This window comes from Phaseolus vulgaris, chromosome 1 (genome assembly GCF_000499845.2).
Source record: "Phaseolus vulgaris cultivar G19833 chromosome 1, P. vulgaris v2.0, whole genome shotgun sequence".
Taxonomy (NCBI): domain Eukaryota; kingdom Viridiplantae; phylum Streptophyta; class Magnoliopsida; order Fabales; family Fabaceae; genus Phaseolus; species Phaseolus vulgaris.
Window position 1 is genome coordinate 23,694,550 of NC_023759.2, and position 27,890 is coordinate 23,722,439.

General features: G+C 46.5%; 1 protein-coding gene across 1 annotated transcript; it reads left to right on the forward strand.

The window, feature by feature from the left end:
* Positions 1-11,755: 11,755 nt before the first annotated feature.
* LOC137815724 (uncharacterized) lies at positions 11,756-27,883 on the forward strand. The gene is made up of 4 exons (XM_068618836.1): positions 11,756-11,840; positions 11,979-12,376; positions 26,100-27,128; positions 27,326-27,883. The coding sequence occupies exons 1-4, from the start codon at positions 11,756-11,758 to the stop codon at positions 27,881-27,883; spliced, it is 2,070 nt and encodes a 689-aa protein (XP_068474937.1).
* The last annotated feature ends 7 nt before the right edge of the window (positions 27,884-27,890 follow it).

Below are 27,890 nucleotides of genomic sequence, written 5' to 3' on the forward strand. Positions count from 1 at the left end.
AGGATGGGACTCCGCATCCATCTCCAGAGTGAAGTCATTTTTCGTCTCTTTCTCGGCCTAGAGGCCGGCACCGGTGGCATAGGACTTGCCGGCCTGGTTGGTCATGGCGAGGGACGGCACCCCTTCGACCAGCTTCTTCATTCGTTTATTTTCTTCTTGGAGGTTTTTGATTTCCTCCTCGTTCTTCTTAGCGGCCTCCTCGTGCGCCTTCTTCATCTCTGCTAACTCCTTCTGAAGGGCCATCATCATTGCCGTTTGGTCTGCCTCGGTCATGCTTACCATGCCATGGGTTGATACCATCTACTGTTGTGGTTTCTTCTGGCTCTCCTCGGCCCCACGGTGGGCGCCAATTGTTCTCGAACTGGTTTGGGGACCGGGAGAACTATTGTCTTCAGGTGTCACTCGGTCGGTCGTGTCTCACGTTCCTCCTTCTTTCTTCTTCGCCGAACGGCTCCTCAGACTGGTGAGGTACCTGCACATGGCACTCCGACGCTCAAGTCAGTGGGGTATCGTATTCGGCTGGTTAGGATACTGTAGATAATGACGTACCTTTTCCCTTGGAATGCGTGATATTTATATTACCTTGATGGGCTTTTGCTGTTGGGCCGGATTAGGGGGTTGTTTAGCGATTAGGGTTGGATTAGGTTGTTTCCTAACCAAGGGTTAGCCTTTGCTAACCGGGTCAACCTTTGACTTGAGCGCCTTATATCGGTCGGCCACATATGTCACGTGGTCGACCTCGTACCTTAAAGTAAGGTCTTGTTGCGTGGGTTGACCGGGTCCATAGACCGGTCGGTCATCCCAGTACACTAACCAATAATTTGAAGATACTGTAGAACATTATTAATTATGTGGTGTTAGTGAAAGTAAAGTAGCACACACAAAAATTGTCTGAATAGTTGAAGTGTACATTAAAATTGTAATTGTAGTAATTTATTAAATGCATGCTTGGTTGGAGCTAATTTCTTATCCTATCAAAAGTATTCTCAGAAAACTAAGATAATAATGGTTTTTTCTCCCCAAATGCTAATTCAAAACTGTACGTGAAACAGTACTAATTGCAGCAGTGGTAAAGCTTTTTTTTGTTATTGTTGTGTGAAGGTAAAACATATAGAGAGGGACATTACAGTTACCAATCCACACATCCTCCCAGAACCTAATTTTATCTCCACATCCTAATTTCCATCCAATTTCTTTATGAAACCACCCTTCACCTTCACCCTCCCTACATACTTTGTGTAAGTCTCTCCACCACCATGATTGAAGTTTGACCGGAATCTGCACTTCCGAGCCATACTTCGAATCTAGCAGTTCCTTCCATCTCCCCTTCTCCTCCGAAATGTATCTCCACCTCCATTTAGCCAGAAGAGCTGCATTGAACTTTCGAATCTCTCTCGCACCCAGACCACCCTCCTCTCTATTTTTGCACACAACTTCCCAGCTTACCCAAGAGATAGACGTCTTCTCCTTCCCCCAACCCCAGAGAAACCTCCTTTGGATTCTGGTGATACTCTTGCAAATCGACGCCGGTGCTTTATACATAGATAGGTAGTAAAGCGGGACAGAGGTGAGAACCGATTTGATTAAGCACACCCTCCCTGCCATGGATAGGAATCTACCCTTCCACACATTGAGTCGGTCTTTTAACTTGTTTAGCATAGGCTCCCAAAACTTGCTTGTCCTAGGATTCCCTCCTACTTCAAGGCCCAAATATTTGAAAGGTATCCCCATTTGAGCACAGTTGAGGGTCTTGGCATAGCAATCTAAGTTGTTTCTTTGGACATTGATGCCTGCTACTTGGGAGAGGTATGTGTGTGGGAAGAGTCGGGTTGGTGCTGGCGGTTAAAGTGGAGACGGGAAAGATTTGAGTGGGAATCCTCTCTAGTACAAGAACTTGAAGTGCTCATAACCACGACAACCATTCTTAAAGAAGAGAAGGACGTCCAGGTATGGGGGAACGAGGAGAAAGGGTGCTTCTAAGTCAATAATGCTTACGTGTGTCTATCAAAACAAGGAAGAGGGCCTCAACATGATGTCTTTAAGTCGCTGTGGGAAGCTAAGGCGTTCCCAAGTGCGGTGACTGTAGCGTGGAGGATTATGATGGATAGACTCCCTACTAGAATATGTTTGAGAAGGAGAGGGGTGTTGATGGAAACAACCTTATGTGCTCTTTGCCAGACGAAGGATGAATCGTGTCAACATCTATTTTTGGATTGTAAATATGCTAATCAAGTTTGGTCCATGTGCTTTAAGTGGATTGGAATGTTGTTTGTTCAACATAATGATATAATGACGCACTTCGAGAGTTTCAACCTGTTTCAGGTTAGTCATAATCAAAACCTGGTTTGGAAAGGGGTTTGGGCAGCGGTAGTCAGGTGTATTTGGAATCAGAGGAACTTGGTAGTGTTCCAACAAGGCGTTGTAGATGCAGAAGAAATTTTTCAGCAAGCACAAATTAAATCTTGGCAATGGCTGAAACATAAGACAAGTTCCTTTAACTACTCCTTAGTGGATTGGGTCCTGAATCCAATGTGCTGCATAAAAAGCTACAAATAACCAGATCTTGGTGACATGCTCAGTGGAGGAAAGGAGGAGATGTTGCTAGTGTGGGAATAAGGCATTGGTAGTGTGCTGGTTGCAGGGTTTAGAGGCTGCTGACTAAAGGTTTTTTAGTTTCTATTGGCTTTGTCCTGTTCTGTAGGTACCGGCTGAATTGGCCAGCTTAGTTTCTCAGACAGATCGGTGGTGAATTGCCCCTGTCATGCTCATTGGATTTGGAAGCTGTTGTCACGGCCATACTTGCGGGATGGTGCTTTTAATTCACCTATGGTAGGTTGCAATGCAGGTGAGGTGTCCAAGCCAATTGGGAGGAGGAGAATTGGCTGGTGTGGAGGCTCTACTGAGTTTCAAGTGGATGCTTCCCTTTTCACAGTTGGCTACAGTGGGCGAACCTGAGCAAAGGAGTACCTCAGTTTTCTCCTTGGAAGGGTGAGGTCTATTGTTGGTGTAAGTAGTGGAAGGTAAGGGTTCTGGCTCTGGAGCATCTGAAGGACTGTTATGTGGAAGGAGTTAAGGAGGTGTAAGTTGTACCCTAAGAAGCCATGGTTAAGTGCAAGAATCAAATTGTCTAAAGTGTAAAGTGGTATGGTGAAATCAACATGGTTGCGTGGTAGGCATGATTTGGCACGGTCAAAGGGAGCCTTATAGCAGAAAGATTAAATGGTTTTTACTGGTTTGGGGACTTTAGGCCAACCGTCCAATTGGGACGATCTTCCATCAACTGCATTACCAAAGGACTTGGACCTGGAGCAACAGTTTAGACCTATTTACATTAAAGGTGAGCAGGTGCATCTGTGACCTAGGGGTTGCAGCTGTGGTTACATGAGCTATAGAATGGGTTGGAGGTGTGTAGTTGGGCTTATACACGGTTGACATATAGTGCTCTAGGTGCATTATGGCTCTGCAGGAGCAATTCTTAATCAGGATTTATCAAGCCTAGATGGTTGGTCTTGTGGAAACCTGATACTTGTATCTGTATTTTAAGCTTGTTAAGGGTTGGGGTACTCCTTAAGTATCCCAATTTAATTTTCATTAATTCATTGCTGATAAAAAAAAAAATATAGAGAGGGACATCAATCCTTCATCTGTGAAGAAAATTTATTTTACTGGTGATAACCTTGGAAAAGGTTTCAAAATTGGCATCGTGGCAGTTATTATAGCATTGACTGTACGCAAACTTTAAACTATTATCCTCACATGCAGAATATTTTTCTATTTACTTTTGTGTTTTTTGTGTTGTTATTAACTCTTTCATTTTGGTTATCATGAAGCCACAGCAATCGGAAGAACATTTGCTTCCATGAAGGACTATCAACTGGATGGAAACAAAGAAATCATGGCATTAGGTGCTATGAATGTTGTTGGTTCATTCACTTCCTATTATGTGGCAACCGGTAAGTTCAAATACATGTCTTATAAATAAACCTAGCTACTTACTTCCATTAGGTGCTGTAACAAGCATACATGTGGTCACAGCTAATGTCAGAAATTATAATATTTCTCTTTTAGCTGCTATAATTCATAGTAAAATGAAGAAAAAGGGAGAAGATAAGTTAAATGTGAAGACCTGGATGGTCACAGCTAAACCATCTGTTTCACTAACTCACGGATCTCACCCGCTAAAATAAAATAAACTTTTTTAGAAAATCAACCACTTAGTTATTAGTTGACATTTTTCCCTTGTCTTATCACGCACCGAGTTAAGTGGAAGGACAATCACAAATTCATCCTAAGGAGTGGAAATACAAATATGACTCAATTGCTAACCACTGAAACTTCATCTATTAAGAAAACGTAGAAACACAACAGACTCAAGACTTAAGACACAACCAATTAATTGCCCTTGTACTTTTATTTAAAGAGAAGTACAAAATAATTAAAAAACTAAAGTCCCATTTAAAGAACCGTGCAGGATTTTATTCATAAAAGAATAAATTAAACCACTCCGCTACACTAAAAACTCAAAAAAAGTCATAACAATAAAATACTGATGTAAACGGGACCAACCTCAAACAAAAACACTACCTAAAAAAAGAGAAGAACAAAAATGCATAAAGTTCAATTAGACAGCGGAAAAAGAGAAGAGAAGGGAGAAAATGAATCAACTAGGCACCGACCAAATCGTGCGCGCATAGGGACAAAAGAATGCGTATATAACGAAAGATGGGTAAAGAAACAAAGGCTTGGGCAAAAGTAGAACAACACTAAATAATACATACCAACAAAACTACAAAAGAGATAAAATAAAAAAACAAGAAGATTGAAAATCGGAATTTGGTACCTCCGTAAAATTCGCTCCTATCACGATTTACTTTGATCATTAGATTTTTGGCAAGTGAAGGATCAGCCATTAACATAGGACAAGTTACCAACCAGCACAGGAGAAAGACAATAACACAATCAGCATAGTCCGACACAATAGGTCTTCACAAATTAAGAACCAAATAGATTTGACAAATTAGGAAAAATCCAACAGTAGATTTCGAACCTGAACAAACGATGGTAGAGGGGGTGGTGGTGGCAGACAGTGGCGAAGAGTGTAACGCGTGAACGCGTTACAGTTTGTGTTTCATGAGGATGAGAGTGAAGAACTAGCGCGAGAGTGAAAAGAGGTAAGGTTTCGCGAGTGTGTAGTGAATAGAGGTTCAGAGGTTCAGAGTGAAGAGAGGTTTCGTGTGAGTGTTTATGAAAAGTGTGAAGAGTTAAGAGTGTATTCAGTTTCTAAGAGTCAAAACAAGTTTTCAAAAAAAATTGGGAATAATGAGGAATGGTGTATAGAGGGAAGGAAAATGCAGGATTTCTATTCTGAAGGATAATTGTGACAGTTCAAAATGACACATTCTAAAGGATAATTGTGGCAGTTACTAAGACATCATATTATACAGAAACTTGTGGCGGTTATTAATAACAACCATATTAAAACCGCCACTTTATACAAGATTTTTTGTTGTGAATGTTGTTGTAATATGCTTCTAAGATAGAGTTTCTTGAAGTATAGGATTGTTGAAATAGTGTTTTTCAGTTTGTATCTTTGGTTCTTGAAGGGTTCAAGACCTGGTTTTATGTAATCTTGTGTAAAGGGATATTGTGAATTAGTGAAATCCAACTTAGTGTGAGATGGGACTGAATGTAGCTCAGTTTTGAGTGTATCAGTATAAATTCGTGAGTGTTTTTCTTTCCTCATAATCACTGCTCTTCAATATGAAAATCTATAATATTGGTTTAAAAAATGAATATGTTGTTTTAAGATTAAATTTGTTGTTTTACTTCAGCTCTTGACCTTTTTTTTTCTGTTAACAAAATCTTTAAATGCTTAACTGGTTTTAAAACTTCAAAATATTTTGATATTTGAATCTTTCATATTGTGAATCAAATAACTAGTAAGGCATCAAAGGTTAAAGAAAGATTCCTAATAATTTTGTCTTAAATCTGAAATTAAAAGAACTTGATCAAAATTGATTTCTGTCTTAGATTTCAAATATTGTTGGGCATTGTATCTTAAAAATGATCAAGATCTTTTTGAAAAAAAAATGTTTACAATTCTTAAATCGTGTAGCTTTCTGGAAACTGCATGTGAATCTGTTATGAATCATCTTCTAAATTTCTAGAGTTTTAAAACTGATTCTATGTAAAGCTGTTGTGAAAATTACAATCAGTTGTTCTAAATTCCAATTTGTTGTTTTTGAACTCTGATTGGGAAATTCAATTTGTTTTTCTTCAAACAAATATGTTCTTTTACTATCAGGATTTCTTAAAGATTGCATTTGCAAAAATTATCATAAGTACAATTCATTTCCTCTTAAACTTAGACTCTCATAAACTCAACAGTTGGTATCTAGAGCTAGAACTTGTATTTTAATCAATTTTTTTCAATATGGTTGAGTTTAAGTTGCCTTTTTTTAGGGTGCGTCTATTAATAGACCTCCTATGTTTGGTGGTGTGAATTATGCTTTTTCGAAAATAAGAATGAAAATCTTTATGGAATCAAATGATATGGGAATTTGGGATGCTATTGTGATTGGACCATTTATACCTATGTATGTTGTTAAGGAAGAAACTATTAAAAAACCTTGGTCTGAATGGAATGATAATGAAAAGAAAAAAGCCCAATATGATTCTTTGGCAAAAATCATCATCACCTCTGCTTTAAATATGGATGAGTTTTTCAGGGTATTGCAATGCAACTTTGCCAAAGAAATGTGGGAGATTCTAGAAGTAACCCATGAAGGCACAAATGATGTAAAAAGGGCAAGAAAGCATGATCTCATTCAAGAATATGAGCTCTCTAGAATGCAGCCAAAAGATACAGTATTATTGTTGATGTACAAAAAAGATTTACACACATTGTAAATCATCTAACAGATCTTGGAAAGTTATTTGATAAAGAAGAATTAAATATCAGGATTTTAAAGTGTCTTGGTAGAAGTTGGCAGCCCAATGTGACTGCAATTTCTGAGTCTAGAGACCTATCAAAACTCTCCACTACTGCACTTTTTGGGAAACTCAAAGAGCATGAGTTGGAGCTCAACAGATTGAAGGAGCAAGAATCATTGGAAAGGAAAGCATTGTTCTAAAGACTAGTGTGCAGAAAGAACTGAATGAAGAAGAAAACAATTCAGACCAAGATGAAACTTTAAATCTTCTCACCAAGAAGTTCAACAGGTTCTTAAAGAAAAAGAATCAAGAAAGATCACAACCAAAGAGAATGCATTCTAAACGAAATGAATCAAATTCTATTAATCACACTTATTTTAGTTGTGGTAAGCTAGGGCACATAAAAGTTGATTGTTCGAACAATCAAATTAAAGAGAAATATGTGAGCAAGAAAAATGAAAGAAATAAAGGCAAGGAAACCTATATCTCTTGGGAGGATAATGATATGTCTTCATCAAGTGACACATCAATCAAGAATAAAAGCAAACTTACCCTTTACGGTCAATAACGAAGAACCAGGCTATGATTCGGTAAGTAGTCGGTCAACTAATTCTGAAAGTTGTGATCAATTGTTATTTGCTTTTAAATAAATGCATGATGAAACACATACTAGTTGTTATATGTAATAAGATAATAAGTGTTGTTACTAGACACCGTGTACAATAGCAATCTTACTGGAGATGTTGTGCACACTGTAAAAGAATGAGAACAATGAGAAAAAAGATGGAAACTGAAGATTAAAAGATGGAAATTCCCTTTTCGAAAAAAAAAATAAAATCCATTTAGTGATATAAAGTCACTCGGTCGCTGAAAAATAAATATATTTTTATCGTTAATTCGAAGGCAAAACTTAGTAATATTATTTATCGAGCAAAAGTCAATCGGTCATTGAAAAATAAACATGTTTCGGTTGTTAATTCGGTGACAAAACTTAACAATTTCATTCAGCAACCAAAAGTCAAACGATTGCTAAACAATAAACATATTTTGGTCGCTAATTCGGTGGTATTACTTAGCAATTTCATTTAGCGATTGAACGAAAATCGGTTGCTAACAATTAAACAATTCTGGTCACTAATTCGGTCACATACATAATTATGTTTTAATTTATTGAAAACAACCACCACTTTAGTGACCGATTCTTTTGCTACTTTAGTTTTCGGTCGTTGTTTAAGTCGTAAAATTAACTAACATCATTAATGCTTAATTCAGTCGTTATTTCAGTCATAGATTTGACAATGAGAGTGATTAGTGGCTATTTCGATTCCAAAATGCAACCACTTTTGTTCAGTTGCTAAATTCGGTAACTAAATCATTATTTTCTTGTATTTATTCCCTTTGAGTTCTTCTGTTAGTTTGGTAGTTTGTAAAATTTCATTTGATATACATTTTGTCTGCATACCCTTTCCCCTAGAAATTTTCATATTGAGCCAGGTTTTTTTTTAATACTTATTATGGTTGTTGTATACTGATTTGATCACATGTTCATCACAGTTTAGTTATGAACCCACCGATTTTGATATTTTAAGCAAAAAGGAAGGAATAAGTAATATGCACAAACCCACTCTGATATTAGTGTTTCTATTCTACATTTCATAGCATTGACACTTTCCATTTGTACTTGCATCATTACCCTTATGTCTCGTTATGAGCCCAGTATTTCAATCAAATGTCTTAATTTTTTTATTATTACTTGGTAAATCTGCACAAAGAAGTCATAGTTAATTATCATTTGTCATGGTTGATATCAGGAGATTGAAAATTACTCAAGATACCAGGGTAGTGTTTGGTTGCGACAATACTTTTGGATCATCTTTTCATATCATATAACGATGGAAAGAGTGGAGATCCCAAATCTATGCTAAAATCTAATTGAAAATGAATTTGATCTAAAGTTTTGTAACTGCTGGAGTTTTAAATTCCTTGTTATTTTTACTTTTCCCATTTTGTTTTGTTTGCTCTTATGAATAATTACGAAGGATAGTCTCTGATGGAAGAGTGCCTTCATTCTTGGAGAATTGTTGGTGAAGTTTGCAGAAGCTTAATGGATGTGCACGGACAAGGCTCTCCTAGGAGATGATGGTTGCCTTAGAGGTGAAGGTTAGGTATGAAGTGTGAGTGGTGAGGCCATCTCACTTTGGTAGAATGAAAGTTTGAAGATCAATTGTCTATCCTAGAGAGGTAGGAGACAAGTAGTGAGATTGGCACAATATTGACAACAATTCACTATTAGATTAATCTTCTAATTACATGAGTCAAACCCTCTTATTTATAGTGTTTAGAGGGCTGAAACTTCAAATAAAAGTGGAGGAAAATTCAAATGAGAAGCATTTGAATTTGGAGCCAATTCCTTGTCACAAGGGAAGTGTGACTTGGTTTCTTTCTTTGGCACCTCCTAAATCTACACCTACACCTTCTTTTTATGTCACATGGAAGGTGTGACTTATCTTTATACATTTGCACTTCTTATATCTATATCTACACCTCCCTTTATGTTCTACTAAAAAAAACTACTCAAAAGTAATTACAAAAAAACACATCGAATGATGCTTAGTTGGCCCAAATCTTCTATTTGTTGGGCTTCAGTTTAAGCTTGAACTTGTATTTGGGAATGGGCTAGGGCTTCTTCTATCATGGGTTTGGGCCTCTTCAATCAGTCTCAATTTTTTTTAGGATCTTGTCACCTAAATTCTCTCAAACACATGTATCTATAGGGTATAACCAATTTTCATTTTATAATTCTTCTATAGTCAATCATAATGGGTTAAGTACCATGTTGGTTCTTGTAATTTGCGTATTTCATACTCAGCTCATAAAGATCTAAATATCAAATTTCAATCAAATCGCAACAGGTAATGATTGAAGTAAAGACAACTATCATATATTATTCTTTAGTTGTTTTAACATTGTCTTCTACTAAAAAACTCGTGCAAATTGTGAAAGATATTGCATGTTGTACTGTCCCGTCCCCGGGTGTTGACCAAAGTCAAAGTCAAAGTCAAAGCCAAAGTCAAACATATGGTGGGACCCATCCAGGGGGCCCATGGAGGAAAGTCAATAGGTTGACCGTTTAAGGCGTCGCCAGGATAAGGCATCGCGAGGATAAGGCGTCGCCAGGTTAAGGCGTCGCCAGGTTAAGGCGTCGCCAGGTTAAGGCGTCGCCAGGTTAAGGCGTCGCCAGGTTAAGGCGTCGCCAGGTTAAGGCGTCGCCAGGTTAAGGCGTCGCCAGGTTAAGGCGTCGCCAGGTTAAGGCGTTGCCAGGTTAGGACATCGACGGTGTCACCCCTCGATATCCACGGGTAGGAAAGACCGTGGAGGGGGAGACACCACGAGGGACCTAAGTACTTCAAAGCAGTAAGAGAAAGGTGGCTCCATGGCCATAGTTTAGTACTAGTAGGGAGTAACCTGACTCGTGAAGTACCCACGCCACCTCTGGGAGACCCCCGGGATAGATACGACCCATGAGAGGGCCACGCCCGGGGGTCGAACCATGTGCGTAGTACGAGAGAAGGGTAGGTACGCTCCCAGGGCGAGTGACTAGAGGCTGGGGCGCATGAGTTGGCACCCAGAAAGTCACTCCTTGCACCGGATGCACTTCGAGGAAGGAGGACTTACACGATGGAATATCACTAAACTGGGTTACGGTGCTGTAAGGCCTTCCACGTAGAATAGCGATCAAGTAATAAGAACACATGGCAGTAAGTACTGAAACATCAAGGTGTATATCCTTAGAAGTTTGCTAAGGTACGTTTTTATTTTAGTATACGTTTTGAACGCTTTAAAGCACTTTAAACGCTTTAAATGCTTTGAACGATTTAAATGCGTTGAACGTTTTTAAACGCTTTAAATGCCCTTTAAGACGCTTTAAATGATGAAAACGTTTAAAAAGGGCTTTAGACGTTTGAGACAGGGATCGAGACTCAGTTTTACACAGACACACTCTAGTTGCTTGTTCGCGGACCCACTGTTCACATAGACAATTAGAGAGAAATTAGTTACTCAATTATTTCACCACCTTCAGAGCATCCATTCACGGTTCTCCGATACGGAGGTGTGTTCTGTTGATGTTTCTCGCTTGCTGACTTGATCGTCGGAGTGCAAACGGCCGCGAGAGCGCCCTTTGTTCTCTCTGTTTGAGGTACTCACGTCGGCTAAAGGTGGGAATTTGGAACAAAGACGAAGGAGTCCTTGATACGCGAGTCTTAGCTACGCACGAAGCACAATCTGGTCAACCGGAGGGAACATTTGGCGCCCACCGTGGGGCCCGATTTAAAACATCAGTCCCACCACAAGTGTTCAGTTTTCCAGTTGCAGTTTCCGATTCAGTTCCTTCGAGATTTTACCAAGAGCCACCGTTCGTTGTAAAATTGGTGCATTTTCACTAATTGCCTTCGGTTCAGTTCGCTATTTGATCTTGTTCGTTTGAGTTCGAGTTTCCAACGTTTTATTCGTCCCTTGGGGTTGCACGACAGCCAGAAGAAGTTCCTGAAACCGCAGAAGATGAGGTCTACGAGGCAAGGTTCGACGCGTGCTGAGAGCGAAGAGATGACCATGTAGTAGGTCATGGGTATGATGTGTCGCACCCGCACGCCCAAGAGCGCAGTCGCGTGCACAACTCGCCAGGGTCAATGAGGCCACGACAGGGAGGAAGAACCAAGACAGGAAGCGCCCATACGAGGCGAAGAGGCCTCAAGCAAGGGGGGCAGCAGAGGAGAACAGGCAGGTGAGGAAAGGAAATAGGTCGTTAAGGCACAATTTCGTGATGGAGCTGAAGGATCTTATTGTTGTGCCCAACATAGCTGATAGGTTGAGGCTACCAGTGAAGTCTGACAAGGTGTTGGGACCTCGTAAAGACTCGTGATGTGAGTTCCATGAGGCGTTTGGGCACCATATCAACAATTTCTTAGCGCTGGGCCATCAACTGGATGAGCTCGTGAAGAATGGCTTTCTAAAGGATTATCTTGTTGGGCCTGCTACGACCACAGCCCTAGCAGTGCCGGAGGAGGATCAAGCGCATGAGATGCCAATCCATGGAGAAGTGTGCACCATCTCTGGTGGCTTTTCTAGAGGAGGACCCACTGCCTCTCAGCGCAAGAGGTATGTGAGGGCAGTGAACTCAGTTGCTGAGGAGGGTTCGGATGATCAGTGGGAATCAGACCTTGTGTTCACAAGGGCTGACCTACGAGATGTTGTCCCACATGACAATGACCCCGTTGTCATTTCGGTTGTCACAGTTGGGAGAAAGGTGCATAGGGTTCTCGTCGACCAGGGCAGTTCTGCAGATGTCATGTTTTGGTCGACGTTCAATAAGTTGCAGTTGTCCCCTGACTTGCTGAGGCCCTACACTGGAAGCTTGTATGGGTTCACAGGGGACCAAGTTGAGGTGCGTGGCTAGCTGGAGCTGAGGACGACATTTACTGATGGAACGACGTCGCGTACCGAGAGCATCCGGTATCTAGTCGTGAATGCTAATTCAGCTTACAACATTCTGTTGGGAAGGCTAACGCTGAATAGACTAAGGGCGGTGGCCTCCACGCGCCACATGAAGATGAAGTTGCTAGATCTTAGTGGTAGGGTCATTGTGGTCAAATCTGATCAAGAGGAGGCCCAAAAATGCTATGAAAATAGCTTAAAGACAAAGAGAGGCGTGTTCATGGTGCTTGAACGATCGCCCATCTCAGCTACGCCGATGGAGGTGGAGTCCGCAGAAGAGGCGACACCTGCGAAGGCGACGCCTGTCGAGGCCTCACCCGCAGGGGCGACGTCAAGGGAAGATGCGCGCTTAGAAAAAACACTAGGGGAGGCATCGCCCATGGAGGAGGTACCCGCGGGGGCCTTACCCATGGGAGAAATCGATGAGGCGACGCCTATAGAAGAAGATCGCAGAAACAAGACTCGTGTAGAGAGCGTACGTGATAGGTGATCTTGCCAGTTGACCTGAGTGCAAAAGCCTTGCCACGTCAAAGGTTTCTCCTTCTCGATCAGCTTCGCACCACGTTAGCTTCTGTCCTTCGCGTCTCGATTCTTCGCAAGAACCTGCAGAAAACAAAGTGGCGCCGCTGCGGCCGATCACGCTCCGACGCTCAAGTCAGTGACGGAATCACCAAATACTGTACCGCCCTGGTGGTCGGGAGTGATGACGTGGCACCCTGCTACAGTATAGGCGTGTTGGCAAGGCGCCAGGTTGGCAAAAGGGAAGGAAGTCGGGGGGCTCGTGTAGTCGCCAGTTGTTAAATTGGCGTGTTCCGATCTCCATCTTACCAGAATCGGCGATCACCAGGTTAAAGATGAAGTTGCCAAATGTAGTTTCAGGAGATCGCCAGAGCAAGCACATCGCCAGAGATGAAGGAGAAGAAGATTATGAAGGCGGCCGGCGAGACCACAGGGAAGGTGTATGAAGGCCCCTAACTCGCTAGTTCCAGTAGAGGTCGCACTCCCAAGTTAGCTATGCACTGGGCAGTACCATGCATAAGTAACTTAGCCAAAATGAGAGTAGAAGCAGCGCCAAGTCAAGGAGGCTCCAGAGGATGGCACGTGTACGACTGGATGCGAGCCACGTGTCCAGGTCTGTAACTGCCAGGAGAGAGAAAACAACCAGGTATATAAGAGTTCTCAACGAACTTTCTGAGGTACGCATGTTCAGATTATACTCTTTACGCTTGCGAGTTATAGAGCTTACTGTGAGAGAGGATTTGCACGGTTCTTGCTCTCTTAGTATTTGGTGATACCGTCACTAACTTGGGCGTTGGAGTGCGATCGGCCGCAGCGGCGCCGCTGTGTTTCTTTGCAGGTTCTTTAGGTGGATCTCGAAGAGGAACGGAGGTTCGAAGCGGTGCACACGTCGATCCTTTGACGAGGCAGTTTCCAGCGTTCTGGTCAACAGGCAGGATCATCAGGCGCCCACCGTGGGGCCGTGTAAAACTTGCTCCCATCCACAGTGTGAGTTCTTGGAAGTTTTCGAAGTTTTCTGCGTGGTTGTGTGCTGGTGCAACCATCGTTCGCTGTTTGCTTGAGTTTCGTTCGGTAAATTCGCGCGTTATACCGTTCGTTCGGCTTTTCGATCGGTGGAGTGAGGTTTCCTGCTGTTTACACGTAATTTGTTTGGTGGAAGTTCGAGTTCTTTCGCTCGTTTGGTTGTCCGTGGGGAAGCGGTGGTTTCTGGTGAAGTTGTGGTTCTCTTTGAAGGTTTACGGTGTTCTTGAGTTTTCTTGCGCAGTTTCGCACTGTTTTCTCCGATTGATCGCTGATTCGATCGTGGTTGAAGTGTTGTTCGCTGCATCCTGTGATTCGCTGAAGTTCATGAGAAAAATGAGAAGCAATCGTTCAAGCCCCGTGGCGCCTGTCGCTGCTGAAGGCGACGCCGCCATGACCATGGCGCAGATGGCAGAGATGATGCGTTCGTTGCAGGCAACTGTGGAAGCCTCACGCGTAGAGCAGGCGAGAATACATGAGGACCTGGTCGCCTCTCGCGCCAGGAACGAGGAGCTTAGCAAGGTGACTGAAGAGCTGCGTCAAGCTCTTCGGGAGCAGCAAGGGCGTTCTTCTGCTGAAGAGGTGGCGCCGTCATCGCCACCTTGTGTTTTCCCTATGCCTTTTGTTCAGGCGATTACTGACACGCCTATTCCCACGAGCATGGTTCCGGTTAAGGCTGTCTTTACCGGCGTGGAGGATCCAGAGGCTCATCTAACCACGTTCCATACGCAGATGATGCTGTCGGGAGGGTCAGACGCCATCTACTGCAAGATGTTCGTGAGTACGCTCCAGGGAACGGCGATGGAGTGGTTTGTGAGCCTGCCTAACGGCCACATAACCAATTTTCAACAGTTCTCGAAGATTTTTGTCGAGCAGTACATCGTGAATAAGGCACCGCCTAGGGTGTCTTATGATCTGTTCGATATAAGGCAGTACCAGGGAGAGTCCCTCAGAGACTACCTGAATCGCTTTGGGGCGCAGATGGTCAGATCGCCGGCCAAGGATGAAGAAATGCTGGTCTATGCCTTCAAGAAGGGCGTGCTGCCAGGACCATTCTGCGAGGCCTTGATCAGGGCTCACCCCGCGACGTTTGCTGAAGTCAGGCGACTTGTGGTGGCTCACATCGCCGATGAAAGTGAGGTCGCTGAGAAGAGAGGGAGCCTGGCTCCCGCTAGGCCACGCGCCCAGACCAGAATCCAGCCGCAAAGGGTGCTGGAAACAGCGGCGGCGGCCAGGAAGGACCAGAGGACTCGCCATCCTTACGATAGGAGAAACAAGGGAAGGAGCCAAGCACGCCAGCAACCAGCACGCCGGGAATACAATCGCCCGCCTAAGCACAAGTTTGTCATGGGACTAGCGGATCTGATTGCCATTCCTAACATATCTGCTAGGTTGAAAGCGCCTGAGAAGGTGGGCGACAAGGTGCTGGGGTCAAAGCTAGATGCCTGGTGTGAGTTTCACCAAGGCTTTGGCCACGCTTTGGACTCGTGTTTGTCTTTGGGATATCAGCTCGACGATCTGGTTAAGAGCGGGTTCCTAAATGACTATCTGCTGGACAGGAGGACGGGGGGAGCGTCGAGTTCCCAGCCAGCAGGTGGAGAAGCCCAGCAACACGAGATGCCTATCCACGGGGAGATCCACACCATTGCAGGGGGCTTCTCGGGTGGTGGATGCACCGCATCGCAGAGGAAGAAGTACGCGCGATCGGTGATGACAGTGGATATGTTTGAAGATCACTCGCCGGAAGTGGACATTACGTTCACCAAACAGGATCTTCGGGACGTTGTGCCCCATGATAACGACCCCATAGTTATTTCGTTGGTTACAGCGGGAAGGAAGGTCCACAGAGTTCTGGTGGACCAAGGAAGCTCGGCAGACGTAATGTTCTGGCCGACTTTCACGCAGCTGGAGTTGCCCCTTGACCAGCTAAGGCCCTATGGAGGGTGCCTATATGGGTTCGCTGGTGACCAGGTGGAGGTCAGGGGGTACATTGAGCTGAGAACCACGTTTACAGATGAGGCTGGGTCGAGGACGGAGAAAATCAAGTACCTCATCGTAAACGCCCCTTCAACATACAACATCCTGTTAGGAAGGCCCACGCTTAACAGGATAGGCGCCATCCCGTCGACTCGGCACATGAAGGTAAAGTTGTCGTCCATGGAAGGGGTGGTGATCACGATCAAGTCTGATCAGAAAGAAGTGAAAAAGTGCTATGAGAATAGCCTGAAAAATAAGAGATCGGTGAGTTATGTAACAACCACCCCACCTCCCGGTGTGAAGCCCAGATCGACGGTGACAGAGGAGGCCGCCGGAAGAGATGTGGAGATGGTGGACGCTGAGCTGGGGGAGAGGAATGCTGGTCTGGAGGAAGAAGAGGCGCGGAATTGCCCTGAGGAAGCGAGGGAACAGGGAATCGCCAGGGCGGTGATCGCCAGAGAATCCAGGCCAAAACCTGTCGAGCAGTGGCTCGAAAAGGAGATCGGAGGGAAGATCTTCAAGCTGGGAAGATCTCTGGAGGTCGAGCTCCAGGACCAGATCGCCAAGGTGATTGAGCGGCATCTGGACGCGTTTGCATGGTCCGCTTCGGACATGCCCGGGATTGATCCCGACTTCTTGTGCCATCATCTGGCGATGGACAATTTGGTGAGACCGGTGCGACAAAGGAGAAGAAAGTTCAACGAGGAGAGGAGGCAGGCGATCAGGGACGAAACACAGAAACTCCTCGCTGCAGGCCACATCAGGGAAGTCCAGTACCCTGAATGGTTGGCAAATGTCATGCTGGTGAAGAAGAGTAACGGGAAATGGCGCATGTGCGTCGACTTCACCGACCTGAACAAAGCTTGCCCAAAGGATTCGTATCCTTTACCAAGCATAGATGCCCTGGTCGATAGTGCTGCAGGGTGTAAGTTGCTGAGTTTCCTGGATGCCTTCTCAGGATATAATCAGATCAAGATGCATCCCATGGATGAAGAGAAGACAGCCTTCATGACGGAGAGGTCGTGCTATTGCTATAAGGTGATGCCGTTTGGGCTAAAGAACGCGGGGGCCACATACCAGAGGCTGATGGATCGAGTACTTGCACCAATGCTGGGAAGGAACGTGCAAGCGTACGTCGATGACAAGGTCGTGACCTCGCAGGAAAAAAACAAGCACGTTGCAGACTTGGAAGAATTGTTCACGACGATCGCCAAGTACAAGTTAAAGCTCAATCCGGAGAAATGCATTTTCGGCGTGGAGGCTGGAAAGTTTTTGGGTTTCCTCTTGACTGAAAGAGGAATAGAAGCCAACCCAGACAAGTGTGCCGCCATCTTGGCGATGAGGAGCCCAGCTACGGTGAAAGAAGTCCAGCAGCTAACAGGTCGGATGGCAGCCCTATCTCGCTTCGTGTCAGCTAGCGGAGAAAAGGGGCATCCCTATTTTCAATGTCTGCGGCGCAATAATAAGTTTGTTTGGACGAAAGAGTGCGAGGAAGCTTTCGTCAAACTGAAGGAGTATCTGGCGAGCCCGCCGGTTCTGTGCAAACCGCTGGTGGGAATCCCTCTCAGGTTGTATTTTGCTGTAACTGAGAGGGCGGTGAGTGCGGTGCTCGCCCAGGATCAAGATCAGGCTCAGAAGCCTATCTATTTTATGAGCAAGGTGTTGCAGGGCCCCGAAACGAGATATCAGGCCCTGGAGAAGGCTGCGCTGGCTGTGGTGTTTTCGGCGAGAAGGTTGCGCCACTACTTCCATAGTTTCACAATACTGGTGATGACTAACCTGCCCATCCAGAAGGTCTTGAAGAAACCCGACGTTGCGGGAAGGATGGTGAAGTGGGCAGTAGAGTTGTCAGAGTTTGATATTAAATATGAGCCCCGAGGCCCGATCAAGGGGCAAATCTTTGCAGATTTCGTGGTTGAGCTCTCGTCAGAGGCGACGCGGGTTGAAGGAGACGATTTCCGTTGGGTACTTTCAGTGGATGGATCGTCGAACCAGCAGGGCAGCGGTGCTGGAGTCATATTGGAAGGACCCAACGGCGTGCTGATCGAGCAATCTCTGAGGTTCGCCTTCAAAGCCAGCAACAATCAAGCAGAGTATGAGGCGCTGATCGCCGGGATTCTGCTGGCCAAGGAGATGGGAGCTAGGGTGCTGATGGCTAAGAGTGACTCACTGCTAGTCACGGGGCAAGTAACAGGCGAATTCCAGGCTAAAGATCCACAAATGGCGGCTTACTTGGCGTACGTGCAGGAGTTGAAGAGTTCCTTTGCCTCCTTTGAAGTAGTACATGTGCCCAGAGAGCAGAATGCCCGAGCTGACTTGCTTGCTAAGCTCGCCAGCTCAGGCAAGGGGGGTAGGCAGAGGACGGTGATTCAAGAAACTCTGAAGACGCCAAGGGCATTTGTAGCAGATCACCTGGTCCTTCAGATAAGCAAGTCGACGAAGAAAGCAGCGAGAAGCCATAAGTCCTTAACGCAAGAAACTCTGAGATCGCCGAGAATTAGAGCATGCCGAGAAGAGAAGGTGAATGTGATGCAGGTCTGCGCTACCCATGAGCCGGACACTTGGATAACACAGTACAGGCGGTGCCTGGCAGATGGCCTTCTCCCGCTGGATCCGACTGAGGCTAGGAAGGTAAAGAAGAATTCCAGCAAGTACACATTGATTGATGGCGATCTGTACAGGTTTGGGTTCACTCACCCACTCCTGGAATGCGTACACGGCGAGAAGTGCACGAGGATCATGGCAGAGCTCCACGAGGGTATATGCGGAAGCCACGTTGGGGGTCGAGCTCTGGCCGCGAGGACTCTCCGTGCAGGCTACTACTGGCCATCGATGAGAGAAGATTGCAAGAAGTATGCCCAGTGTTGCAAACAATGCCAACAGCACACCGATTGGCACAAGGCACCTCCCGAGGAGTTAAAGTCGATCTATAGCCCTTGGCCGTTTCATACTTGGGGAATCGACATCCTGGGACCTTTCCCGCTGGCGATCAGGCAGATGAAGTACTTGGTGGTGGCGATTGAGTATTTCACCAAGTGGATTGAAGCAGAACCAGTGGCCCAGATCACCGCACACAAGATCGAAGGTTTCGTGTGGAAGAACATCGTGTGCCGGTTTGGAGTGCCTAAACGCCTGGTGTCGGATAATGGGACGCAGTTTGCAAGCCACCTGTTGAAGAAGCTTTGCGAAGGGGTGGGAATTCAACAAGTGTTTGCATCCGTCGAGCACCCTCAGACAAATGGCCAGGTGGAGTCAGCTAATCGGGTGTTGTTGAGAGGTTTGAAGAGAAGGCTTGAGAAAGCCAAGGGAAGTTGGGCTGAGGAGGTGCCCCGTATAGTCTGGGCGTACCACACCACCGAGCAGTGAGGAACCCATGAGACCCCATTCAGCTTGGTCTATGGGTGTGATGCCATGATTCCGGTGGAGATCCAGGAGAGCTCGCCGAGATTCCAGAACTTCGTAGAGGAAGACTCGAATGAAGAGAGAAGGCTGAACCTGGATCTACTGGATGAGGTCAGGGAAGAGGCGAGGTTGAAGGCTGAAGCCGTGAAGAGAAGGGTTGAACGAAGATACAACTCGAAGGTGATGCCAAGGCAGTTTAGAGAAGGCGACTTGGTGATGAGGAAGGCCCACCAGTACGAGATGGAGAATAAACTGTCACCCAAGTGGACTGGACCGTTCAGAATAACCGAGGCGCTCGGGAACGGCACACACCTGAAGTTGTACTATAGTTAAGAGCTTTGTAAGTAAAGACAAACACAAAGTCATATTACAATGTCTCTGATGAAACAGTCTGAAGGGGGCACTCTTTTTTCCCTAAGGAGGGTTTTTAACGAGGCCACCCAATAAAAGAAAAGTTTTCGAAGTACAAGGCGTTTTCAGATTGCATGTGTGCTATTTTCCAAAAGTTTTGAAGAAAGACCTTGTCACTTGTACGTGATTTAAGGCGAGTAAAGATATATTGATTGCTTTCTAAAAAGTTTTTAAGTCCTCATCGTTTTTCGGTGATTGGAGGCACCAGTTAAAGTTTTTAAGTCCTCATCGTTTTTCGGCGATTGGAGGCACCAGTAAAAGTTTTTAAGTCCTCATCGTTTTTCGGCGATTGGAGGCATCAGTTAAAGTTTTTAAGTCCTCATCGTTTTTCGGCGATTGGAGGCACCAGTTAAAGTTTTTAAGTCCTCATCGTTTTTCGGCGATTGGAGGCACCAGTTAAAGTTTTCAAGTCCTCATCGTTTTTCGGCGATTGGAGGCACCAGTTAAAGTTTTAAAGTCCTCATCGTCTTTCGGCGATCGGAGGCACCAGATGAAAGACCTCAACGCCCTCGCGTGTTCTGAGGCAAGATAAAGACCTCCTCGCCGTCGAGCGAGTGCAGGCGAGGAAGAGCAAAAAGTCCTCAGTGTTTCTGGGGGCGAGAAGATGTAACCCCTGGGGCAATGTAGAGGCACCAGTAAAAAGTCCTCAGTGTTTCTGGGGGCGAGAAGATTTAACCCCTGGGGCAATGTAGAGGCACCAGTAAAAAGTCCTCAGTGTTTCTGGGGCGAGAAGATGTAACCCCTGGGGCAATGTAGAGGCACCAGTAAAAAGTCCTCCGTGTTTCTGGGGGCGAGAAGATGTAACCCCTGGGGCAATGTAGAGGCACCAGTAAAAAGTCCTCCGTGTTTCTGGGGGCGAGAAGATGTAACCCCTGGGGCAATGTAGAGGCGAGTTAAAGACCTTCTCGCCGATGAGCGAGTTCAGGCGAGTTAAAGACCTTCTCGCCGATGAGCGAGTTCAGGCGAGTTAAAGACCTTCTCGCCTACATGCGAGCTTAGGCAAGATAAAATCCTTCTCGTCTCAAACGAGTTCAGGTATGGTGCAGAGGGTGGAAGAAGTTTGGAAGGTGGCTAAGGTAGGTTCGAAGAGAACGCCTAGTCACCCGGTCTTTCGTTCTGAAGTTCAGGGAGGCAAAGAAGGATCCCAAAAGGCGTTTCTACCCCCAGACAAAGAAACAATGGCTAAAGCATGAGGCTAGAAAGAAGCTGATATCACCAACAGTCTTTGGCGATCAGGAAGAGCTCGAACAGCGGCGGGAAGGTTAAAAGACCTGTTTGATGAAGCAGGTCGAGTGGAGCGGTGTTTAAGCCAGCAACTGAGTTACCGTTCATTGCTTGAAGGATATTTTTACGGTAAGGTTAATTGCCTTAAGGTTACGAATTGTTAAGTGTTTGTTGCTTAGGGCTGAAGTGATCCGAAGCAGTTAAGTCAAAGGTTGTACCTACAGTTTTCCTAAGTCTTTTCTTTGAAATTAAACAAGCAAGGAAAGTTGAAGCGAGTGAAGAAGTTATAAAAGGAAAAACGTAAACCTTTGTCATTAACAGATAGCAGTGAATAACAGTTCGGAACATATATGCGAGGGGACATAAAAGTTTATTACAAGTTATAATATAAGGGAAAGCACAAAGGTAGCAGATGAAGAAGAGTTGATTAGTCTTCAGCAGGAACGACTTTTCCATCCACCACTTCATTGTTCAGCGACACCATGCTGAGATCCAGGTCGGGGAATAGGCAAGCAAATTGTTCCCACGCAGCTTCGAATCCAGCAGCCAGAATTTGAGCAGAGTTTAGCTTGAGTTCTTCAATTTGCCTCTGAAGTTCCTCAATCCGCTTCTTGAGGTCTTCAGTTTGCTCTTTCAGCTCTTTATTCTGTTGCTCCAGCTCTTCAACCTGTTTTTTGAGTTGTTCGTTGGTCTCTTGAGCCTGGAGAAGGTCTTCAGTAACCTTTTTGGATTCCGCTTGTGCTTGGGCCAATTCAGCAGCCACCTTTCCCTTCTCTTTGTTGGCCTCGGCAAGATCAGCTATGGCGTCGTCCCTCGCCTTTTCCACTTGCCCAAGGAATTTCTCTCGGTCGACTGACCTCTGCTCCAATTTTTGCACCTTAGCGGCGTCAGCTTTCATGAGAGCCTCCAGGTCAACCACCCTGACGCGAAGAGGCACAATCTTGCTCTCCAGTTCGACCTTCTCTTGAGCAAGTTGATGCACCTTGTGGCTAAGGTCAGTGGCCTCCTTGCGCGCCAGCCTGAGCTCGGTGTTCATTGCATCCTCCACTCGGGAGTGTTCGATTTCTGCGAGCGTCAGGCTGAAAGACAACTTCTCCACCTCGACCCTCATGGTGCTGTTTTCGGTTTTGAGGTTGAAGAGGTCGTCTTGGAGCCTCCTGGTTGAGCTCTCCACAACTCTGGTTATGATCGCCGGGATATCCTCTGCTATGGTCTTCAGCTTGGCAGTTAGAGGCTCCCACATCCTTGTGACCTCCAAAGGGAGGTTTGCTGCTTGGAGAGGCACCAGGTGGGCCTGTTGTGGGTTCTCGTCGCCACCTTCCTTATCAGGTTCTTCAGTAGTTGCTTCCTGGCGTGGCGACGGGATCGGGGATCCGGTGATCAGAATCAGAGAGGTATGAGCAACCTCATCCCCGATTGGAGCATCTTCTGCAGCTGAGGCGTTTGAAGGGGGACCCCCTCCAGCTGACACATATGGTGTAGAGGCGCTTGGGGGGTCCTCCAGGAAGTTTGGCTCTTGGGCCTCAGCTGCAGGTGGCGTAGTGGCCAGTGGGACCGCTTGGACTGGTGAGGCAGGAGCCTGTGGGGGTGGCGATGATGGAGGAGGAGCAGGCGTCGATGGAGGTGTGGAGGTTGGAAGAGGAGGTGGAGCAGGCGGTGAAGAAGGTGCCACCCTCTTCCTCTTTGAGACCAAACCGTCTTCGGTGGCCTCGTCATCTTCTTCCTCTTCCTCGTGGATCACCTGAGGGGCTTTCCTTTTAGGTCTCTTGAGGACCAATTTCTTGCGTTGGGCAGGTTCCTTGGGTGGTGATCGCCCTTGGACGATGGCTGTCTCCACCACCGAGTTGGGCACCGTTTGAGAACCCGTCGCCAACCCATGGTTTCGGGCGAGCGCCTTCAGTTCAGCGAGCATGCCTTTGCCCAACATGTTGTCTACATGGAACGAAAATGCATGGGTCAACTCAAAGAAAAAATAAGTGCATAAGGTAGTACACAAGCAGATGATATGTGCAGGAAAGATAAAACCAAAGTCTTGCGCATAACGCGCAAGACGCCCAGAAACAGTTAAACAGAAGCAGTATTTAAACAATAGTTTTTAATGTTCTAACCTATTCGAATTTCTAGCTGGTCTTCGTAGAATTCGAAGCAGATCAAGGTGGTGGTAAGGAAAGTGATATTGGCGTCCGCCACCCTTTTCCAGAAGAGACAGAGATCTCTGTCCAATGCTCCCATGCTGTCAGGACTTCTCGGTCTCCTGAAGCAGCTCTTGGACTCTTTCTTCCCCTTGTCCACCCAGTACAAGGGGAAGCCGTCGAGAAGGGAGGCGTCCTTGTCATTCGCGCGCACTTGGACGAACTTCCCCTTCCAGTCCTTGTAGGATTGCTGGAAGATAGCAAAGATGGACCTCCCAGCAATCGCGTTCAAGCTAACCCACAGGCGGTCTCCTAGGTGCTTGGCTTCGAAGAGGAATAGGAACACGTCCACCGATGCGGGCAACCCCAGGGGGTCGCACATCACTTGAAAAGCTCGAACAAACGCCCAGCTGTTGGGGTGAAGCTGGGCGGCGGCAATGTTGAGCTCGGTAAGAAGTTCCCTCTCGAATCGGGTGAAAGGGAACTTGAGCTTCACCTTCTTGAATAAGGTCGTGTAGACGAAGCAGAAGGGCCCATCGGCGCTTACTTTGTCATCGGCACAAACAGGCAGATCGGGGGGGCAAGGCAGCACCATCATCTTCTCGTCGTGCTCCTTGTGAAATGATTGATGAAGCTCGTGCCCCTTAGTCAGCCGCAAAACTGCTCCCGCAGTGTTCACAGAGGATGTCTCCCTCAGAAGGGTCGAGTTGGCCCAGGGATACAAGGTTTTGAAGTCTGGCAGGGGAACGGGGGCTCCTCCAGCGATAGGTGGAGTCGCCTGGGCCAGGACAGGACGGGAAGACGCAGGCCTCTCAGCCTGCGAAGATGAAGCGCCACGAACTCGTGGTGGGTCGTGTGCTTGTGAAGGGAGGTTTCGTGATGAAGGAGGAGGATTCGGGGTGATCTTTGTGCGAGTCATGGTAGCAGCTGCAAAGGAAGAAGAAAGGAAAAATGATCAGGGGTTACAGAGGCTGACTCGATCATAGAAGGAAGGTGAAAAACGAACGAATGTAGGTTCGTTGCGACGATTGAAGAAGCCCTAAGTTACGCAGAAGGAGAAATGGAAAAACAACCCACAGCGTATGCACCAGGCAGTTACAGGATGATGCGAATCGGTTAAAATACAAGGAAAACCAGCAGAAGAAGGAAAGTAGGTACCTTTTGATGATCAGGAAGACGATGAAGGTTGATGGTGATTCAGAATGCTGGAGAGCGCTGAGAGTTTTTCGCAGAAGGAAGTTAGAGCGTTCGTGAATGCGAGGGAAAGTGATGGAACAGTGTTGAGTGAAAATGGGTTTAAGGGTTTTTTCGAAATGGGTTTAGGAAGCGCAAACGGCAACTGAAGAGAGCCGTTGATGAAGCCACGCGTCGAGCGATGAGTGAGGGGTTTGGTGGAGCGTCAGAGTAGCAGAAGGTACAACCGCTTGGAATTCTGCGTCAGTGCCACGTAGATCGGTGTTGACGTGGCTCTTTCAGTCTTTTCGCTAGACAAGTCTTCGCTTAAGACTGGGGGGCTTGTGTACCGCCCTGGTGGTCGGGAGTGATGACGTGGCACCCTGCTACAGTATAGGCGTGTTGGCAAGGCGCCAGGTTGGCAAAAGGGAAGGAAGTCGGGGGGCTCGTGTAGTCGCCAGTTGTTAAATTGGCGTGTTCCGATCTCCAGCTTACCAGAATCGGCGATCACCAGGTTAAAGATGAAGTCGCCAGATGTAGTTTCAGGAGATCGCCAGAGCAAGCACATCGCCAGAGATGAAGGAGAAGCAGATTATGAAGGCGGCCGGCGAGACCACAGGGAAGGTGTATGAAGGCCCCTAACTCGCCAGTTCCAGTAGAGATCGCACTCCCAAGTTAGCTATGCACTGGGCAGTACCATGCATAAGTAACTTAGCCAAAATGAGAGTAGAAGCAACGCCAAGTCAAGGAGGCTCCAGAGGATGGCACGTGTACGACTGGATGCGAGCCACGTGTCCAGGTCTATAACTGCCAGGAGAGAGAAAACAACTAGGTATATAAGAGTTCTCAACGAACTTTCTGAGGTACGCATGTTCAGATTATACTCTTTACGCTTGCGAGTTATAGAGCTTACTGTGAGAGAGGATTTGCACGGTTCTTGTTCTCTTAGTATTTGGTGATACTGTCACTGACTTGGGCGTTGGAGTGCGATCGGCCGCAGCGGCGCCGCTCTGTTTCTTTGCAGGTTCTTGAGGTGGATCTCGAAGAGGAACGGAGGTTCGAAGCGGTGCACACGTCGATCCTTTGACGAGGCAGTTTCCAGCGTTCTGGTCAACAGGCAGGATCAAATACTAAGAGAGAAAATCTAAACTCATGGAACCGTGCGCAGTGAATCTCAGTGTACTCAAGAGTATTCTCAAAGCGTACTCAAGTGTTCTGAAAAACGTACCTCAAAGTCTATTAAGAGTTCCTTATATACCTGAGCACTTTCTCTCTCCTGACGGTTATACCTCTGGACACGTGGCTCGCATCTAGCTGTACACGTGTCGCCATCTGGAGCCCTCTTCTACTTGAGCGTCACCTCTACTCTTCAAGCTATTTGACTAAGTTACCCATGCAAGGAGTAACTTGGTGCATAGCTTCCTTGGAGCGCGACCCCTTAAGCGACGAGTACGGGGTGTCACCATGCACACCTTCTCTGTGGTCTCGCCTGCCGCTATCACGATCTGCTTCACTTGCACATCGTGCATGTTCTGGAAACTGTTCCCTTGCCTCGACCTCTGGCTAGGGAATGATCACCTGATAACCTCGTCCTTCGTACTTGTACCCCTTGAAAGCCTTAAGCAAACCTTCCTGATCTTTCGGCGATGTGCCCCTTTCGGCGGTCTCTAACCACTTTATCGCCTAAAACTCACATACGGCGACCATGACGCAAACCTGGTGACCGCCGGTTATACATACTAGAGATCGGAGAACACCAAGCTAACAATTGGCGACTACACAAACTTCCCGATGTGCTTCCCTTCTGTCAGCCAGGTGTCCCGTTCAACACGCCTATATTATCGCTTGCTGCCACGTCATCACTTCCGATTACCTGATTGGTACAATAGGCGACACCAACCAGTGGACAACGTGGTGGAGAGGCAGATTGGTGGCAAGATATTCAAGCTGGGGCGTTTGTTGAGCCAGGAAGAACAAGACGAAGTGGCAGCAGTGATCTCGCGCCACTTAGATGCATTCGCATTGACCGCCTCAAACATGCCAGGCATCGACCCAAATTTTTTGTGCCACCACCTCACCATGGACGCCAAGGTTCGCCCTGTGCGACAGAGGAGGAGGAAGTTCAACGAAGAGAGGTGCCTCGTCGTGAAGGAAGAAACGCAGAAATTGCTAAGTGCTGGATACATCAGGGAGATACAATACCCTGAGTGGCTGGCCAACGTCGTCTTGGTGAAGAAGGCAAATAGAAAGTGGAGAATGTGCGTCGACTTCACAGACTTAAACAAGGCGTGCCCTAAAGATTCGTACCCCTTACCTAGCATCGACGCATTGGTGGATAGCGCCTCAGGGTGCAAGAAGCTGAGCTTCTTAGACGCATTTTCGGGGTACAATCAGATAAAAATGCATCCAAGGGATGAGATGAAAACGGCGTTCATGACGAAAACGTGCAGTTACTGTTACAAGGTGATGCCGTTTGGGCTGAAGAACGCAGGCGCCACCTACCAGAGACTAATGGACAAGGTCCTTGCACCCATGCTAGGAAGGAACGTGCAAGCCTACGTAGACGACATGGTGGTGACTTCGCAGGAGAGGGGGCGGCACACAACGGATCTGGAAGAGCTGTTTGCCACCATATCAAAGTACTGCCTCAAGCTGAACCCCGAGAAATGCGTTTTCGGGGTTGAGGCGGGTAAGTTCTTAGGCTTTATGCTCACAGAAAGGAGAATAGAGGCGAACCCTGATAAGTGCGCAACCATCATTGCCATGAGGAGCCCAACTTCAGTGAAAGAAGTGCAGCAACTGACTGGGCGGATGGCAACTTTGTCAAGGTTCGTATTGCCGGAGGTGAGAAGGGCAACCCCTACTTTCAGTGCCTCAAGAGGAATAGCCATTTTGTGTGGACAGATGAGTGCGAAGCAGCATTTCTCAAGTTAAAGGAGTACTTGGCGACGCCGCCTGTGCTTTGCAAGCCACGGGCAGGCGTCCCCCTTCGTTTGTACTTCGCTGTGACTGAGTGGGCTATCAGTTCTGTGCTGGTCCAGGAGCAGGATCAAGTGCAGAGGCCCATCTACTTTGTAAGCAAGGCTTTGCAAGGCCCAGAGTCGAGATACCAGTCGTTGGAGAAGGCGGCGTTGGCAGTAGTGTTCTCGACCAGGAGGCTCCGCCATTATTTTCACAGCTTCACAGTGGTGGTGATGACGAACCTCCCCATTCAGAAAGTACTTCAAAAGCCAGATGTAGCTGGAAGGATGGTTCGCTGGGCGGTGAAGCTGTCAGAGTTTGATATCCAGTACAAACCAAGAGGATCCATCAAAGGGCAAGTCTACGCAGATTTCGTTGCAGAGCTCTCACCAGGAGGAGGCCCTCAAGAGGTGGAGTTAGGATCACAGTGGATGCTCTCAGTGGATGGGTCCTCCAATCAACAGGGGAGTGGCGCGGGAATAGTCTTGGAGGGGCCTAACGGGGTGTTGATCGAGCAAGCCCTATGCTTCGCCTTCAAAGCAAGCAATAACCAAGTTGAGTACGAGGCGCTGATTGTTGGAATGCTCTTGGCCAAGGAAATGGGCGCACAAAGCCTCTTGGTGAAGAGTGATTCATAGTTGGTCA

Bases quoted from the DNA above. Each gene is read 5' to 3' on its own strand.
- LOC137815724 (XM_068618836.1), top strand. From the start codon at position 11,756: ATGGAGCTGAAGGATCTTATTGTTGTGCCCAACATAGCTGATAGGTTG. The intron at 12,377-26,099 runs GTGCGTGGCTAG...TCTGTCAGCCAG, and splicing joins TCACAGGGGACCAAGTTGAG to GTGTCCCGTTCAACACGCCT. The intron at 27,129-27,325 runs GTGAGAAGGGCA...GTGCTGGTCCAG, and splicing joins CAAGGTTCGTATTGCCGGAG to GAGCAGGATCAAGTGCAGAG.